We start from the raw sequence: 20,550 nt of genomic DNA, 5'->3' as shown, positions 1-20,550 counted from the left end.
CTAGTTTGATTTGTAATTAACTCTAATTATACTGCATACAGCTGACTAGTGTATTGTAAGCACTTTTGTAACCGATTGCCAAAAGAGTACTGAAATTGCCAATTGTTCTAATTTATCCTAAGGCACTCTATATTACAACTTTTCTCTTTTTCGAAAATTAGTTGATTCAAAATGATTAATATCAATAATAGTCTATAAAGTAACAAACAGTATAATTGACTCGGCGGTTATTGAATCAAAAGTCTTTTAGCAGACAGAATTCTTTATACTTCGTTGAACTCAAACAAAGCCCATTATTCCTGTGAATAGATTTTATATTAATGAGGCTAAACAAATTTTCCATTTTCTTTTAATCGCAATGATACAATTCAATACTGACTTTTCTACAGTTGGACAAGTTTAAATCATGATAAAACAAAGAAATATATTTTTAATGTCCGTGAAACGGGCTTAGAAAATGTATTTTATGATATTAATATATAAATATTATTTCGGCCATATGGCATACACGGCTGGTACTACAAGGCGCAAATCTACTGCAATTTTCACAAAATTTTGGCAGCATATGCGGCCGATTTTCTCAATAAATCTTCGAATATTGAATTCCAGGTGTTCATTTATCTCTGGTTTATCGACGTGACTTTACAAAATCCTCAAAAAATAAAGCAATGGGGTTAAATCACATTTTATTGGTCGATTAACCGGAAAATCATAAAATTATTCCTTGATCAAACGTTTCGTTGAAAGAATCAATTGTTTGTAGCACGCGCAGTGTTGCATGTGGCTCCGTCCTGTTATGACCACATGCCAGTAAGATTGATGCCAGCTGTTTGAGGTGCAAAAAAAAATGTCTAATAATGTTCCTATACTATTCACCATTGACAGTAATATTCTGATCATCACCGTTTTTGAAAACATATCGACCAATGACTCCGCTACCCTATAAAGTGCACCAAAAATCATTTCCTGTGGATATAATAGTATTTCTACAACAATACATCTTGGGTACTATCATCCTACCTCCAAATGCGACAATTCATTTATTTACTTACCATTTCAACTAAAAATGAGGTTCAATCGTGAGCAAAATTGTGAATGGAAATCATATCAATATCGATTTCTGCTTGCTAGCAGCGCATATGAATGTAGCTTGTAACTTCTTGAGCCTAAATCCTTTCGTAGAATCTTACATAACGAGTTGCGGCTACAGCTTCTTCACTGGGCACTGCTTAAGGATTTACGGGATACATATTATCAATGAGAATGAACGTAGTCCAAAAATGATTTATTGTTTGTTGAATTAACTGCACTGATGAAAGACGAAGTGCACGATAAGTTTGATGAACAAATCCAATATTTCCACAACTTGCAGGCGTCGTTCTGGTGTAAGTACAAATAAAGTTGTGAACCTCTAAAACAAAGCACCTATTATGAATTACGGAGGGATTGCGTTTGCTAACACACAGAAACATAATAACTAATGAATAGAGTGTCGACGTGCAGCAACAAACGATACAAATACAAAAGAGCCATCATATATTAGGGACATTCAAAAACTATCACCAGATTAGATCTGCTGAACGCTAGACCTAGCATATAATGCGGCTTGCAGGTTTGGTTGCTCAGAGGACGAAGCCTCTACCACATTCTCTCGAAGTTTGAAACACTTAAGAGCTCCTGAGCACTACACCTGGGAGCGTATGAAATAGAAGAGGAAGATATCTGGCAATTAAAGCCATCCCACATTCTAGACTTTTTAAAAGGAGTGAGATTAATGGATCAGCTGGGTTCTCCAGTATCGAATCAATAAAGGGGACACAATAGATCCTTTGGATCGTAGTGTATTCGAGGCCCAAAGAATCCATACATACAAACATCCATAGTGAAACTAGGTTAAATAAAAAAATAATTGATTAAAATTCGATACTCTGAAAAACATCCTATATAAGCTTGTTGTTCTGATAACTCCTTTATAAGTTATATAGGAGACTGCAGTTTACATAAAAGTCGGTGATAAAATATTTATTGCTCCTTCACGGAATTTTACGGAATAAATCGTCTTCCTTTCAGTAAATCTGGATGTGGTAGTTTACTGCACTATTTTATTGAAAATATATTTTACGTTTCAATAAATATACACATTTTCGAAGTTTTACTACTTATTTTGTAGAAAATTATATTTTTGAATCATGGGAATCGATTTTATACTGATAATACTTAGCGTCAGTAAAATTACTCTCAGTAAGATTCAGTAAAAGTGAAACTGTTTTCATTTACCTTAAATGAGATCAAATTTGCTACATCAGTAGTTCATATTATTGCTATTTTCATATTTCATTCTATAGATAAGTAAAAAGGTCTTTTTTCTTGAATATCTAATAATATTTGACACTGATTTTAATTCTTTTACGTCATTTATCGTGATTTTACTAAATTTTTCGCATCGGCAGGAGCCAGAAAAACCAAAAAGTAGTAGCATCCAAAATATATCAATTTATATTTTCCAATATCAAACAGCTCTTGTACTGGCCTTGTATCCTAGTTGAGAGTTGTTTATTTTATTTTATAATAAATATATTTATTTGCCAAAATTTTTGTGTTCTCTTTGTTGCACCAGGTACTTTTGGGACCATCCTACTTGGAACCTATTAATGTAAACATCGTACGTAATAAACGAAATTAGGTAGAATGAAATTCTATTTCAATCATTGTGAAATATATAAAAATAATAAATAAAGAATTTCTGGGATTTTCTTTCGATATAAGATCATAAAAAAAACGAGCAAAGTACGCAAATCTTTTTTGATGCGGGTAAAAATCATTTTTCTTATTTTCTGTCAAGCAAAGATTTTTTTGTTACTCATCAATATAGCTTCTACTATTAATAAAACAACAAAATATTATTTATTTTACGAGCTTTTGGAATTATTAAGTACATTTACGATATTTTGAAACTCGTTCACTGGTACATATTAAAATATTTTCTGATATTCTAGTACTTTCTAATTTCGCATCTTATTTATCTGATATCTTATTCCAAACCTGCTCACACTTCGTTCTCTGCAAAGAGAAAATCTTTCCTCCAATAATATTTATAGCTTCTCTTATTATTGAGTATGAGATTTGATAAAAAATAATCTAAATATAGTACAAAGTAATTTCGAACCTACAAATGCGCTTGATCTCGAATTTCAATCTCCCATTCCTGATCAATTCAATTTTTTTTACTAACAATCCGAATTATTTCTTGTTTCTTTCAACATCTCGATATTGTATGGTAAACTTAATTCAAAAGGTATTTGGTTGTTTTGCTACGATTTTCCATAATAATAATAATAATAACAATACACAAGATATTAGCGAAGCAATTTTCTCACCTCCTACAGAACCCAGAAGATATTCCAAAGTTGAAAGGTTGCATAAGATCACATCAAAGGTGCAAAAAACAACTTATCATGGACTCTGTGATACACAGCACAAGCACAGAGAGATCACCGGAATATACACACTGCTTTCGTTGATTATAAGAAAGCGTTTGATAGTGTACCTCATTCCTAGCTTGTGATTGTCTTGCGGGTTTATAAAGTTCACTTAACTATTGTAAGCTTCCTTTTAACAACGATGAAGAAATGGCGAACGAACCTACATCTTGACATCGGTCCAAATTCCCTCAGTACTGACGAAATACCCCTTCTTAGGGGAATATACCAGAGCGACTCCCTGAGTCCGTTGTGGTTCTGCCTTGCTGCCCCTATCTACCATGCTCAATGATACAAAGTACGGATTCAAGATTGAAGCGAACAGAGACACCAACTGTTCCATCTCTCATCTTCTTCATATGGACGATATCAAGCTATAAGCAGCAAATAAACATCAAATCAATCACCTTCTCTATATAACACATTGATTCTCCACCGATATACATATGGAGTTTGGACTTCCCAACGGAGATATCGTACAGGCGATGGCAAACGGAGAAACTTACAAATACCTAGGATCTCAACAGGCTAAGTTGCTGGACCACAAGCAGGCAAAAGCTAGAATCCAACCAATACACCAGAAGAGTGAAGTCGCTTATGAAACTCGAATTAAATGCGACACCTGTTTTAACATACTCTTTGGAATCCTGAAGTGGACGAAAACAGATCTAGAGTGTTTCAGAGGTTAACATGAACAATGATGTCGAAGAACAACTATCACCCGAAGTTATCGAGAAGCTGGAACAGTGGTCACGAAATCATCATCATCATCATCATCACTACCTCAACCAACGACATGTTGACAAAGAAGTTTCACACAAATGTCTTACTAGCGCAAATCTCTTTCCAGAGACCGAAGGCTTCATGATGGCTATCCAAAACTTATTAACACGAATAACTAAAATGTTATTAAGGATTCAAACACTCAATCTGATAAATGCAAAAAATGCTAACAAACATCAGAGACCATTCAACATGTGTGATTTTACTGATGACTCCAAAAGAATTGAGCACCGTTTTGAAATCTTTCATAATTGGTAAATGATTTTCACAGAAATTGGCAAATATTTAATTGTTTTGAAAGATTTAGAAATGATTTCTATTATTTTTAAGGAAAAGATGAGAAAATTGTCTTAATGGATTAGAACCGCTTTTTGTAAAATTGATTCTCGGATTTTAAGAAAGCGAAACTTAAATCTCGAATTGTTGACATTAGTCCTATTAGATGTTTTACCACTTTCCTTTTACTGGAGAGAATAGAAGAATTAGAAGTCTATGTTATTGTATGGTCTATGAAAGACTTTTTTTCCTCGTAAACCACTTCTAAAATACTTATTACTAGTTTAAGTTGATACTTTTAAGCCATATTAACAAATCGTCAAAAAATCAGATCTAAATTCAAAAATACTTCTGTTTAGAGCTTTCCGTGGACACCTAGGGATGCACGTGGTCCACTTTGGTAATCAATGGTCTAATATTTGAATAGAAAGCTCCCACTAAAACATTTATCAAAATTTTGAATATTTTTTTTTAATTTCAGATGGGCAACGTACAATTGGCTGTAGTTATTCTCTGCGTCATCGCTATCTTATTAATAGCTTTTTTCGTTTTTTTCCATTCGCTTGATTTCATAGGATGGATACAGGCATGGATACAATCTAACAAAGAGGAGAAGGCATTATTAACGAGATTAAAGGGTCATTACAACGCTAATGGATATTTAGTAAGTCGTTAAGCGTTTATTCGTAAGAAATTTTCAATCACTCAATTTATAAGTAAAGAAAAGTGTGAATTTTATATGAAACTTGATGAAAAAACGCAGGTCTTCAGTGGAGGCTTGCCATTACAAACTTAACATTATATAAATTATTCCTTTTTCACAAGCATTCATACAAGTATGTCAAGAATAACTCGTTAAAATTATACACGTCACTAAGGACCAATGTACATTCATTTTTTATAATCTTTCTTTATTACTAAGAAAATTTTGCTGAAGAAATTGTTGACAGTAAAAGCAATAACTGCTTCAGTTATATACCAGTTAGAACAATCATTTTTTTAAAAATATCATCATTTATTGAACCAATTTACGTACTTAATGGCAAAAATGAACTATTCAAATCTCGTGCAATAGAATTTTCATAATACTCCTTAAGAGTAAGGGAACATGAAACACACGTGCAGTTAGTCAAGTGATCAATAATTTTTACAAATTAATGAGAGTAAAAAAGCAAATTCAAGCTCACCCTCGACTTGGTATTCGAGCGTCAAATGTAATCACGTGTTGCGAATTAGACTAGAATGCCATCTGAAATTGATTCAACGTACCTATTTGAAACTGTTTACACGTTCAAGGATATATTTTCCTAAGCCGTAATTTTATAGTTAATATCAGCTGGTTTTATTTTCAGCTACATAAATCTACTTTCCAGCACTTAGCTCTATCTATAAAATGTTTTCCTTGGGGTTCTGAACATCTTCATATGCGAATATTTGGACGTCGGCAATAATTGTATTTTTTAGCTCGAAATGTTTTATTATATGAATTATATTTTTAAAAGAAGTTGTTGATACTCCGTTGCTTCGCATGATTCAACAGTTTTTATATCAAATTCTTTAATTTACATTTTTCACATTCCGTTACCGAAATGCATCCCTAACGAAAGGAGCTAGATCGGGCATTTTTGAACCAAAGTACAAGCTCTCCATACCACCAGAAAAATCCTATTTTCCAGATAGCAATAAGCAATAAGCAAATGATCTAAGGAGTGTTAGAATATAAACCTCCCTAAATAAAACATTTACATACTCTGATAGTCAAGCGGCCTTCAAAACACTGAAAGCTATTGAGTTCACGTCCAGGCTAGCGTGGAAGTGTAAAAAAACTCTAAAATCACTAGCTTACAGAAACAAATAATTCCAATGTGGCTACCAGGCCACCAGGTAATGAGGAAGTAGAAATCCTAAGCAAAAAATTATATATGACATCATGAGAAATCATATCAACTACAACTACAAATTAGAATCTTACTGGGAACACACTACAAACATGAGAGAGTAAAAAAATTCATAAGTATAACTATAACAGTCTAAGGAACTTCTAAGGATGTCCAGAAACGATATTAAATTAGTGGTCAGTCTTTTGCCGTCTCAAATATGGCAAAGGACGACAACAGAGTATCAACTCTGCGAATGTCTTGCCAATTTTGACTAAAACCTTAGGTACCTCGAAATAGTAAACTAACATCTTGGAAAGTGAGACAAAACTATGAGATGCAGAGTCGTGGCCGAAACAATCTTGAATCAACTACACTTTTTATTATCGTTCTGGTTGTAAATTTGTCATTTTTTTAGTGTGTTTCTTTCTGGGCCATCAAAACTATGTATCGAATGTGATTAACCATATTTGATCCAATCATTTGGCTTAGAATATGAATTGTTGATTTTTTGGACATAAATTAATATGGTGATAGATGTGTAATCATATTTTTTTTCTTTTTATTAAATATGGTTCATATATTGGCTAGCCAGGAATTTTCTGTTCCTCCAAACTAATTCTATTGAGCGATGTAATGTATTCAGTACTTTATTTCCATTTTTATTTATTCATTCTATTTTTGAGCATACTTTCCTTTTTACTCTACCATCACCTATTTATCTGTATGAAGTTGATTACCTCCAAGATATTTTCTTAAGATTGGGAATAGCAAATAATCGGAGGGGCCCATATCGTGTGTATATGACGGATTGCGGGGAAGGAACAAAACTTGTTTCATCAACAAATTCATTCTTTTTTCTTAAGTCCGAAATCGATACTTTCGGGAGAAACTCGCTTTTTTTTCACTCCACATCCACTAAGAAAAGAGTTTTCTTTACATCGGCGTTAAAACTAACTTTTGGAACATCACCCTTCCATTAAACTGCCCTCGTATATGTTCTATTATACAAAGAAAACAATACTTTTTACTAACAGCTGCTCATACTTTTATTATTTTTATTATTGCTGAAATTTAGTTGATCATATAGAGTTCATGAATATCTTGTTTTTTTGGATTCTGTTTATCACTAAATTATGTAAAAAATACATATTCTAATCCGGAAAGCTATAGTTATTTTTGTGAAAACCAAAACCAATATTTATTCAAAATTTTCATTGTAATTCGAACAAATTTCGACAAATATATTTTATCATCGTGAATTTTCATTAGTTCATTTTTAGATCCCAAATCATTATTTTTATTTCAGGTTCACTCGGACTCTGATATCCAACTAAATTGTAGCACGGGCAGTTTCAAGAGATTCGATTCGGTAGACAGGGATTTCAAGATCACTCTCGCCACCACTAGCCTTACGGATGATTGGAACCGTTTTCAAGACGACAGTTCTATTCCTCCTCAACCTTTAAGACCCGCACCAGTGCCTGTCACTATTTCGTCGACTAAAACACCTTCAAAAGTAGATCCTATAATCACTCCCACTAAAACCAGGTAGAATTTAATATCTAATTTTTTTATTTATCGTACGTTTATCTCATCTCAGAATTGATGCATGTCTTTTACGAGATATTGAGAAAACAATTATTAAAATTTTTGTTTCAATAACTCCACAATAACCAACCACATATTGTGGAGTTTTGGTTGGATATAGAATTTGAATCACCTGCAAGGTTTGGATTGGCGTGCTTTTGAAGTACCTAGTACGACTGAAAATTGTAGAGCAAGGATTTTTAAGCATAAAAAAACTTAAAATAGGAGCTTAAAATTTTCTGAAAATAAGCTCATAAATATCCAGGAAATTTGAAAAAGAGCAGGGAAAAGTAATTTATAAAAACACATTAATATAACACAGTTTTACACAAAAAACATAAAAATAAAAGTCATTTCGTCATAAGATAATACGAATAAAGAAACTACTTTGTGTTAAACAAAACAAAAACTTACTTCTTGCAAAAAAAACACTAAATAATTGGAACAAATGAAATTTTTTACTAACTACACGTATTTTAATAAACCAATAACTAATTGTTTTTCTAAATTTTCAACAGTAAATCCCATTCTTCTATTACATAGCACATATTTTAAATGAGAAAAACTCCGTTCAACATCCACGCTGGTAATTGGTGCATATTTAAATTAAGGAACAATAGTTGCATCTATCACAAGATCTAAAACAAAATTTCCTTTAATAACATTTGCTGTTTGGTTTAAAACTCTATACCCTTCATTTTTATTTAGCACTTCAGTCAAATTATTAAAAATTAAATTTCCCGAAGCGCCATGTACTTTTGAGGTCTCGTTCTTAAATGTTTACAAAATACATCTGCCATCAAAAACTACTTATGGCATAATAGCTAGAAATCCACGCGCTGGTGATAAGATTAACTAAAGACGATGTATCTGACGTCTGGTTGACGAACTAGTTAGAATAGGTTACAGAGTAACTGCAAAAAATCAATATACATACCCAAAAAGAACCAAGAAAAAACGTCCTACTATCTCTCAATATGATCTGTAGTAGTTGTCAATCTTGGCCCCTCCTTCACCTCTCTTCTTCCAAAGGGTTCAAATACTTATGTATATTTTTTCTTCAAGGAAGTCCTTTTTTCAATTTTGATGCGTCTTAGTCGACACCTTACAGCTAAAAACGACGTTAACGATTTCCTAAATATGAAGATATTCCTACTCGCGATTTTACTCATCTTCACCGATCTGCAGGCCTCTTTCTTCCTCTTTTTTTATGTCTCCACTGTTGATCATTGTTCAGCTGTTGGATGACGTAATTTAGGTAGTGTAGTCCGTAAGCTTCGAATCTGCAGTATCGTCCACGATCTATTGAATCTTCGCAGCGAAAAGACATTAGTCCAAATCCTTCACTTCAATAAAGTATGTTCTCTAATAGGTGCCGTCTTCTTTCTAAGTTGTTTTTCTTCTCGAAGTCTCCACTGCTGGTCATATTCGAGCTGTTTTTTGTTGGTATTAGATGCCTGGTTGTAGTCTGCCTTTGTATTGTCCGTCAGCTTTCTTAGCTGAATTTTGGAGGTTCACAGCCATAAGAATTATGAAATCAAAGCGATGAAATGCAAAATGTTAAATGTTAAAAAGAACAAATACGGAAGTTTATTGAGTGGGTACGGATCCAAGGAATATGGATTATAATAATGGGCTGAATATTATGTTATGATGACGTGGATATATTTACATAAATAGCTAGTACGCACAATTAATTTTAGATAAAATTATAAAGAATTCCCTGTAGCAATTTGATGGATATAATTATTTATTCAAAAGTTCCTCTTCACACACACCACATTCAAAAATTCTGTCTAATATAACTGTTTTTTTTTGTAATTGAATATAAATTTATTTGCATGGAAACCTCATGTGAATTAATGGATATTCGAGAGCAAACATTATACAATTTCTGGCAAAACTCCCAAGTAATTGATGAAACTGTAAGTCGAAATATACTCGTAATACATAAAGTTATTAATTTCTGTAAAATCCTTTTCATTCGTTTTATGAATTAATTATTTTATTATTGCCTTACCCTATAAATTATCGCTTTTTCGAGGATTCAACATACATATATTGAGAATAGAACCGAATGAAGCTCGACTGGCTTATCAACCCTTCGAATAACTGATCTTTTGCCATTTATCGGCGTGAATAACTGAATATCGAGTAGCTGCTGAAATTATGTTTGACTCCGAACTTCTTATCTTACCATCCTCCACTCACATCTTTTCATTTTAACTCGAAGTTGCTGTGTCGGTGTTTGTACGCTATCAGCACTTCACGTCACTGTCATCATCCATCGTGCTAATGTTGTTATACAGGAAGTTCATAAATTATGGGTTTTTCATTTTAATTCACTATACTTGGAATTTATAGTAAAAATGTACCAGGTATATCAGATAGATCAGCAAATCTTGATTCAGCTTATAGTGAATCGAACCAAAATATTCCAATATCGACTGAATAATCACAAGAACAGTGTTGGGTGTTTTGTGGGAATCAAAGAACGAAAGAAATGAATAGCGGAAAAATAACCTGGAAAACTCTTTAGCTGTTATTTCAAATTTGAGCTAAAACATAAATTCTGTTTCGAACGAGAAAGTTTAAGAGTTTCTTTCCGCTATTTCAGTTTCACTAACATATGCTGTCCACAGAATCATGAAAGTCGGAAAAGGCAATGAATCTTTGATGATGATAATACGATTTGTGTAAGAGAAAAAGGATAGAGGAAAGTGGAGTTGACAGTTTCAATCTGTTAAAAAAAGCAGTCTAAACAAGAAATTCGCCAATAAGATTACTTAAAACTTTTATTATCCTAAGATAGAATATTTTACGAAATAGGAAAAGTGATATGAAAACTGAAAGCTATATTGTTAGCATTATTCAGATGAAGTTTATTGTCTTGCTTATATTTATTGAAAGTAAAATATTAGAGGAACCACCAATATTTGAATGAGTTTCTAAAGACAATTTATCCATTTCTGTTGCACATTCTGGTGTGAAAATGCAGGCGGGTTTACGATAACTGCTTTCGCCAGTATACTACCGGTCTCTCCAATCTCCATACCAAATGGTCTCATCAAAAGTCTAATGTACAGAAGAAATAATTTGTGAAACAGGTGACTAGAAACCACCGACATAGCAACGGTAGTAGAAACTAGGGATTTACCTTAAAACAAGATTTGTCATAATCGAGTTGATAACTATCTACTGGTATATGGCAAAAAACCTCATTACGCAAGATGCTTGAATCCAAGATGCAAAGTTGAGGATGGAAGTCTAATATACGAATTATCCACTTCGCCAGGATATTCGAGAGAAAACCCGGGAAGGAATAAAAGGGAAATACTTCGAAATCAAGGAGATAGATATATGTAGGCTGGATTGCTGAGCGCCTGGCTCAATCAGAAACCAGTTCCAATCAACTTATAGAATACAAAGATTTGTTTAAGAAGGTTTTCGAGTTTTCCAATGAAATCATTTGTAAAATTTGACAGAACAGTCGAAAAACTATTATTCACATCGAGAAAACTTTATAAAGTATAAGTCTTCTTACAAATTTCTCTTCATTGGATCCTTTAACTTTGAGTTTTCAATAGAAACTTTCTTTCTACGAGTTTTGTGTTTTTATAGCAATCTAGTTAATTATGGTGAATTTTTTAGAGAGATCATTTAGGTGTATGACTGTTGGATGTCCCCTAGTTAACCTTCCAATTTCTTGCATAGGTCCTCCTAGTGATCATCTTCTTCATTTGAATATCCGTTTTTTTGCGAAGTGTTGAGACTAATTTAAATCTATTTTTGCTACTGTAGCGGTTTTAGTGGGACACTGTCTATCACGAAAAATTGATATTAATAAGAATTTGTTAATAAAAAGTGCCTATGAAGTTCCGAAATGTAGAAAACTCTAGTAATAACGTAGTAACTTCATGGTGTGAGCCATTAAAAATTTATGAATGCATTAGTTAAGGACATGGAACCGCGAGGAAATTTTCTGACCACAAAAATAAATGAGAATATTTATAAAGTTGGTATTTAAGTCATTCAATCTGTTGTTAGAGCTACTGAAACGTTGACGAAATTGAAAAAAGGACAACAGCCACCTTCTTCATAATGAAAACCCATGGACCAATAATCGCTTTTGATTTGCTAGTTTTTGACAATTGATCTAGCACCATGCGACTTTTGACTCTTCCTTTTAATAGAAATTGTTGAAGAGAACCTGTTTAATACCATTCATAGCATTCAACGAACGAGTACATTGAACCTATTCCTAACGAAGCCTTTCAGAAATATTTCAAATCATGTATTTAACGTTATATTTCCAGCTAGTAGTACATTGAAGAAGATCAATTCAATTTTTATGGTATCTATGCACCCAATTTTGATAAAATAATTTTGTGATCACTCTTAATTGAACTACCGTTTATTATATAGATTTGATTTTATCAATATTGAGCTGATGTTAACTGATATTTGCATCAAAAATAATCTAGCAAATGTATACGTAGAGATAGTGGTGCACTTGCTGGAGTTTGGAGGGCTAATAACCAGGAAGTGACTATCAAATATCCATTTTTTTGGAATCGCAAGCTTATATATTTTTTATTTATTCGTTTTTATAAAAAATAATGATACGAATAACTAATAATGACATAATGGCACACACTTTAAACACGGACAGCTATACTAAAAGGTTTCGTCGTTCGTGTTTACTATTCCTTAACCCACGAATTGTTTTGCTCTCATATATCATTTTTCTTACTTATAATCTGTAGTTCATCGAAATTTATACTTATCATATTATAATTAATATTGAAATTGTAATAATGGAATGTATTATTAAATATCTGCATAATATAAAATGTGATAATACATAAAGCAGACGCTTAATGGAAAAGAGCAAAACAAGCAATAATGTCTAGGCTTTCCACGCTCGACTAGGTGTCTGTAAAAATTAACTTTTTAGTTGTACACTTATACTATTGAGATAAAATTAATTTGAGTGAAGGGATACCCTTTTTTTCAGAAAATGGTGCTCAATTCGAACAACTGCTTTGTTTGTATACAAAATGATATCACCACTCTGTATATTTTTATTATATCAAAAGTTAGTAGATTACATTAAGCTCTTATTTCTGTATACAGAATTTTGGGGTAGTTTAACTATGTATCATGGTTCGAGCTTTGGTATTCGAAAAGAATTTGCGCTATTGAGTTGAGAGAATTCCTCATTGAGTTCCGCTACAAATATTTCAAACAAACTCTATCTTACTATAGAATAGAAAATAAAAGGTAATCATCTACATATACACATAAGCCGATGTTTATACGTCAATTTTTATCACTAAAACAATTGATTCTTATTAGTAACTTGATACACAAACAATTCCAGGCGAGTGAAGAAGTTATAACGATTACAAAAACTATTGAAGGATATTGCTACTATACAAATTATTTTGACTTATAATTGAGGATAGACTTATAATGAAAGTTGATAACACCTTAAACGATAGACAGATATCATTTAGAACCAACAGATGAACGGAAGATTGGATATTTACTTTAAAACAAATAACAGAAAAAAGAACAGATCCAAACAATGTGATTTACGTTGCAGCAGTTGATTTAGATGAAGTATTTAATATTATAAACGGAGAAAATATATCGGACAGAAGGGTTTGTAACCGATTGATAAACAAGATAAAGAATATTTACACGAAAACAAAGAATGTAGTACGAGTTAACGAAAAGATATGAAGTAGTTTTGTAACTGAGGAGTAAGATGAGGAGGCTTTTTAAGCCCTCTTTTGTTTTCTATTAATCATGGATGAAACAGCTAAATGAACAAAGAACGAAAGAAAACGCAAAAAAGACTGGAAACAATTTACATACGGCTTGATATAGCGAAGAGGTACAAAGTAAAGTAATAAAACATATCAAAAGAAATAACTGTGCAATTACAAAAACGGTATAAGAAAAGGGATAACAAACTATCTATCTAAGGACAATTGTAAGAAATGGAAATGACCAAAAGGTAGCTAGCAAGTTGAACAAGAAAAGATTCACATACGTAGCAATTTACAGAGTATTTTTCAGTGAAAAAGTGATAAAAATACGTACAAAAACGAAACTATATAAATTATTACTACCACCAATGCTGATTTATAGTTGCGAGTACTGGAAACTAACCAATTGAAGTAGAAAGTAACAAAATGCGGAATGAATATACTGAGAAAAATCGCGAGATCAAATAAACTAACAAACAATAAAATTAAACGTGAATAATGTGGTACAAAAAATCTAGCAACAACAATTGTGCTTATTTAGCTATATAATGAAAATGGAGGAGGATAGAGCAGTTAAAGTTATATGGAAAACTGAAATAAACACAAAGAAGAGAAGAGGCACGTCCAGAAAGCGGTAATAGCAAAAAAAAAGGATTGAACTGGACTAAACAGGAAGCAAAGGATAGAACCAATTGGAGAAGAAATATTACCTCTACACCTAAGGTAAAAACTGTTAGAACAAAGCAGATGGTTTCATAATAAAAGAAATCGCTGAATTATAAAACCTGATATGAATAATTTATAAACTTTGCAACCGCTTACATTCGAGGACAATCTGTATATAGGTTTGTTCACTGAAATGTAAAATCAGCTTTTGTTTGATTTTTTTCTCGAAAGAGTGGATTTTCATAATACTGTCATATTGCCTGGGGCGTACAAAGCAAAATACTTTTCCTCCATTGAATTGTAGTTCATTTCGGCTCTTATACATACTCATACATTTCTGGCTTTTTCCCATTTTTCTATTCCTTTGTATAAAAGTAGTTTGGCATTGTTGTGAAGTAATTGCGAAATATAAAGAAAATGTAGGCTAAAAAGGAATATGTATATCAAGAGCACAATCTTGATAGTTTCCTATTGATACAATATACAAAGTTATACCCGTGTTTGAGCGACTATGAGATCATATTTGAGCAACATTGCCATAATTTGAAAGATGACTGATATTGAGGAAATATAAAAAAGAGAGGTTATGTTGATCACATCATATCAAAATATTTTACGATAAGCTTTAGTAAATAAATATCTTTATTTGAGGTATCGCATTATTCAGTATATTTTTCTAAATTGTGTCTTTTTTCAAACAAGTGTATGAAATCCTGTATACCTGTTATTGAAAAATTTTCATATCTGTACTCATCTCTCGTACTGCTATAAGCAATAGTAATTATGGTATATTCGCAACTTATTATTCAACCAAATTTCCAGTAACAATATAAACAAAATCAAATTGTCAGAGTTTAAATTGTAGCTTACATTAATTTGGCAACGTGTCACAAACATATTGCTAACTTATGAATCTTTATAGTTAAATTGCTGCTTTTGCTACAAACCTAAAAACAGTATTCACTGTCACTAGCAATCTCAATTTCTTAAGCGACGTTGCCAGTGAAAAAGATCACCTAACCCGAAATATAATTACTCACTCACTCACTCACTTCATTCACTCTTCGAAATCGTCCAATATGTTGGAACAATTGCCAGGGAAAATCTTCCTCCCACTATTCAACAGCTGTTTGTGCATTTTCATACTTTCTCGTTTTTGGAAATCTATCAAATTGTACTCATCGTTAAACCTGGTAAATACTCAATAAAACTTGAATGGTACCACCCTTTAACACTCCTCAGGGTCATGGGAAAAGGTTTTGAACGTTGGCTCGAGAGAATTTGGATTCAGGACAAACACTTACTAACGTAATAAATCGAAATGACCAATCTGCCACATAGAATCTTACAAAAAATTGATTAAGAAACTGTTCTAGAATCTGTCTTTAGTAACCAATTCATCAAAATTGATTTTAATTTTCCAGTGTTGAAGATAGCAGCTTCATCGAAAAAACATCAATCTGTCCCATACCACGCCCAATTTCTTCAGTTAACATGGCTACTTTGCTTTCTCAATCCTCATTTCCAGTATGTATAACCCCTCCTCCAAGCCCATCAATGTTCCAGTTTCCTCAGACAAGTCCTTCTGTGACTCAGTGTTCCGCAACAGAAACCAATAGCCCCCAACAATATTCAGCAAGTTCTAATCCACCTCTGAAGCTCTCAGGTTTGTATACAATTACTTATTTTCATAATTTTTCATTTCAATTACTAAAAAAATTCTATTTTTCATTATATATAATCATTTTTTCAATAGTCTCAGAAACTTGTAGACATTGATGCTGTCGGGGAATTATATAGATGACGATTTCTATGAACAGGATTTCATTTTGATTTTAAACCGTCTTTATCAAAGTATCGATTATAGGTCCTTGTTTTTTCCCAAGTTTTTATTCGCATTCAACATTTAATTTCATCTTATTTTACTTTTTCAAATAACAAAATTTTATATGCTATAGGAGTTTATGTACAACAAGGACAACCAACTGCATCGCTTGAATCTCCTCCTGTTCCACCACAGAGCGAAGAGATTGAAGTGGTACCCAGTGCCCTAAAGAGGGCTATATCGTGTGATAGTGTATGTTCAGATACATCAGTAGGACTAGGAGATCTAGAAATGTTAAATATTACTGGTTATTTGTGTATAGGCCTAGAATATGACAGGTAATTTATTTTTCGAATTTGAAAATTGTAATCTTTATAAACGCACTGTTTTATTTTGTGATTAATAAATTAACTTTATATTCCAGCGAGTGTTGGGATTTGGTTGTTAACGTACTTGAAGCTAAAGAATTGCGAGGGATAGTAAGAAAAGACGATAATTTAGACACTTACGTGAGAGTGTCACTTCTCCCCGATAAAGAAGCTACCATACAGACCAAAGTTTATAGAAGCTCGGGAAGCCCTAGTTATAAAGAGAGATTTCTTTTTTCCATGAATCCCAGGTATTACGTTATATATAATTACAACTTAAGCTCAAATATTTTTCAATGTATGATCATTTTTGTTTAAGGGAACAATCACAAAGAGTACTTTGTTTTCACGTGTATTCAACAGATTTTTTGTCACATACTTTAATAGGAGACGGTGAGATACGACTTTCTGATGTTAGTCTGCGACAACCTGTTACGACATGGGTGACATTAACTGATACTGGACAAGTAAGTAATATTAATAATATATAGTTTTTGATTGATTGATATTTACATTCCTTCAAATAATTGCTCTTAAGTCAGAGAAGGTATATCTTTGATATAACTAAAATTTCTATAGAGGGAGAACTTAAAAAGACAATTTCATCATTGGTATGCTTAAATGAGAAGAAAAAACAGGAAGAATAGTTATTTGAACTTTTATTTTTCATAGAAAAAACTTTTGCCTGGATAACACTGTTTTTGCTTTTCCTTATGAGTTTCGTGAATAGTGCTACCCACTGCCAAGTTTATAAAGTTTAGGTGGACAAGATTACAATGATTATTTATAATCTTTTACTTTTTTGGCATTCATTTTTTAAGAATTTACGGCGTCTTTTGGATCTTGAGATATATCGACAGTGCACGTACACCACCAAACTTAATGCTTCCTTTAAAATAAAACAAATCAAAATTACAAAAACTACAAATCGCAAGACGATGAATATATATGATGTAAGAAATCCATCCATAGGCTTTAATATCAGATTCGATTGGTCAATTCCCAGCACCCTGTCACCACGGCAATATAGACCGACGTACGATGTTTATACTGGTCTGTGTGCACATGAAATCAGTGCACTTGTAGCTCGTGAATATATAAAATGACGGGCATTAGCGTGTTATACTTGAAGATAATTTATTTTTTCCTTCCTTTATAATATATCAAAAAAATTGAAACAGTTTTAATTACGACTGTAACTAAATACAAAATTCGTTTATATGAACGTACTTGCAAAACAAAAACATAAGAAAAACACGTACTGGTTGTGTTGATGTGGTGGGAGTAATAAGCATCAAAACGGACAAAATCTAACGTTGGATTTATTCGGAAACATTCATTAGTTAAATCAGTATTTAATCCATTAAGCAAACAAGACATTCGACAACAGTTCAATAGGGCATATTGATTAAAGTAATTAAAAACATAACGACCAAGTAAAGAATTATGGTTTTGTTTTATCTAAAATTATAGTCTATAAAATGTGTTGATAATCGTTATGATTTTAGGTCTCTACTGATTAGTTTTAAAGTCAAAATCAAAGTATTTTGATAGAGAATGAAATTGGTAGAAACGTCAATATTTTTACTTTTTTCAAGAACCAATTTTTAATCGGAAGTGACCTAAAATCAAAACGATCTATCACCAAAAGATTATAAAAAGATCTTAGAAGATACTGATGTACCCTTGTATATTTTGAGGACTCGTTATTTTTCTACCAATCAATATTTTGCACCGAGGAATCATTTGCAGCAAGCTACCGTTTTAAAGATGCATCAAAAGATGTTTGTATGCTTTTCGTATGTTAAGCACATAAAAAAATTGCCGCCTTGAAATAAAATTTTCAAATTCACCATCTCAGATTAAAATTTGGATAGCACACTATATCATCGAATACATTCCAAACATTCATACTGGTTTACCCTAGCCACCAAGATCGCCCGATCTGTGTACATTTAATCATGTCTAAGATATGCGTTGTCGTGGGCTGTTGAATTTACAACGTCCTCTACCTAGTTTGAAATATTTTGTCATAAAGTTGAGGTAGCCTGGAATGAAATACTACATCATAACTGACTGAAAGCGCTGAATTAATGTTTAAAGAATCGCGGAGTCAGAAACAGCTTTCTGAATATATAGGGTGTTCCGGAACTTGATGCAAAAAATTCGGCAATGCGTAGATGACGTGAAAGTAAAGCTGTGACATAAAAAAAATAACAATATGAATTTCCAATGGATGATTACGTATGCTCATGTAGAGGGTTTGACGGAATAAATAATTCCACATTACTATCTGAAATCCAGGAGCGACTGACTCATGCCCAATGGTTAACAATCTGTAACTTTTCCAGGGACAACCTTTACATTCTAAAGATAGCAAAAATTGAATTTTCAATTGATTTTTTAACAAAAAGGTACTCTTTGCTTAACTCGATAAAATTTATGGTTTAGAAGATATTTAGATTTTTAGATAGGATACCGTTCGCCATAAAGAAACATTCTGAAGGAAATTATCATAAGTTGTAATTATTTATTGAGAATAATCACAGAAGGTATTGAAACATAAACATTTCAAATTGAACTACATACTGTAGAACATCGTGTTACTTTCATAAGGAAAAAATTGAAATGGTAAGCCTACAACTTATCAAATAAAAACAAAAAATAAACTGTTGGAAGGGGCCACCTTGCATTTATACACACGTCATCTACTCACTCCTAAATTTTTTACATCGAGTCCCAGATCACCCTGTATATGTTGTTCACCTTTTTCGTAAATCAGTATATTTATCTTTGCTATGAGTACAAGGGCCTTAATAAAGAGAAAGATAACGCAGAGCCAAGATTTCATTCAATGTAGTTACCAAGTAAAACATCAGTTCATATAATATTATATAAATAATGTGATTGCGCCTTACTGTATATATTCCAATCTTGAAACTTCTCTCCCTTTAATACCTCAATATTTTCACAAAGGAGTGATTTGGGTCCATTTTGTTGAAGTGTACGTCAAGTTTTCCATTAAATAGTAATTCAATTAATGTATAGTTCAAACTGTCCTTGTTTCTTGTTGAAGCAACTCGCAAAGTTAATTTGGAACAAGAGGAAAATAAAAGAACATCAATCGTTTCTCACAACCTGTGATAGAGTAGGAGAGAACTTCCATAATATATTTTAAACATAAAGAAAAATTTTGTACTGAATACACGTAATCGAAAAGATCGTGCAAAATTTTTACATGACTAGTTTCATCAGAATTTCTTTTCGTTAATAAGCGCAAGATCAGGAAATTTTCAAAATTGAAAAGGTAATGATAGTCGATATTAACATTCCAAGGTCATGTTATTCATTCAATAAATTCTTACATTGAGAGAGAACAAGAAATTAATAAGGAGTCAAAAGTAATATCGCAACTTCCCGTTCAGTCGCTGCCAATGCTGGCGCCGCCTCCGGGCTATTCACGTGGGAGGCGGCATTATTGATGTAACCATGTGCCTACCGTTGCGTTTGGATGCTCACAATAGAAGCGAAAACGATGGAATCTCATATCGAATGTTATACGGGGTACTTCGAATAATATTAACAAGTATGAGAATGATATTGAATTTATTGTATGTGAAGATCTGTGTTGTAATTGAAAAAATTACTCAGCCATGGAATTTAATATTCTGAAATTATTTCTATTGTAGATTAAATTAATTTGAGGTACGAAGCAGGGACTGGAGGTAGCTTACTTCAACAGAAAATGCGGATGTCATATATTTAAATTCACTTGGATGTCTTCGTGTTGCCGGCAAAATTTGAAATCCAGTATTCTATAGAATGTATTGTATACAATGCCTTAAATTAGCCGGCAAGTTATGAAACGGTTTATATGTCAAACATTTCCTAGGCATTGTATAGAATGCC

General features: G+C 32.5%; 1 protein-coding gene across 3 annotated transcripts in view; it reads left to right on the top strand.

Moving 5' to 3' along the window:
• The window catches only part of LOC130890919 (synaptotagmin-12), a 32,791-nt gene that overhangs the window by 2,902 nt on the left and 9,339 nt on the right, over positions 1 to 20,550 (top strand). For 2 of the 3 annotated variants that reach the window (XM_057795346.1, XM_057795345.1), the window contains exons 2-7: positions 5,020 to 5,202; positions 7,725 to 7,966; positions 15,873 to 16,114; positions 16,407 to 16,611; positions 16,698 to 16,892; positions 16,961 to 17,108. In XM_057795346.1, the coding sequence (XP_057651329.1) occupies positions 5,020 to 5,202; positions 7,725 to 7,966; positions 15,873 to 16,114; positions 16,407 to 16,611; positions 16,698 to 16,892; positions 16,961 to 17,108 (1,215 nt within the window). Of the gene's footprint in view, positions 1 to 2,958; positions 2,966 to 5,019; positions 5,203 to 7,724; positions 7,967 to 15,872; positions 16,115 to 16,406; positions 16,612 to 16,697; positions 16,893 to 16,960; positions 17,109 to 20,550 lie in introns of those variants that run through there. The other variant, XM_057795347.1, reaches the window with a different exon arrangement.

The sequence above is a fragment of the Diorhabda carinulata genome, chromosome 2, assembly GCF_026250575.1.
Source record: "Diorhabda carinulata isolate Delta chromosome 2, icDioCari1.1, whole genome shotgun sequence".
In the NCBI taxonomy this organism is placed as follows: Eukaryota; Metazoa; Arthropoda; class Insecta; order Coleoptera; family Chrysomelidae; genus Diorhabda; species Diorhabda carinulata.
The sequence above is the reverse complement of the archived record's forward strand: the minus strand, read 5'-3'. Positions and strand labels throughout refer to the sequence as shown.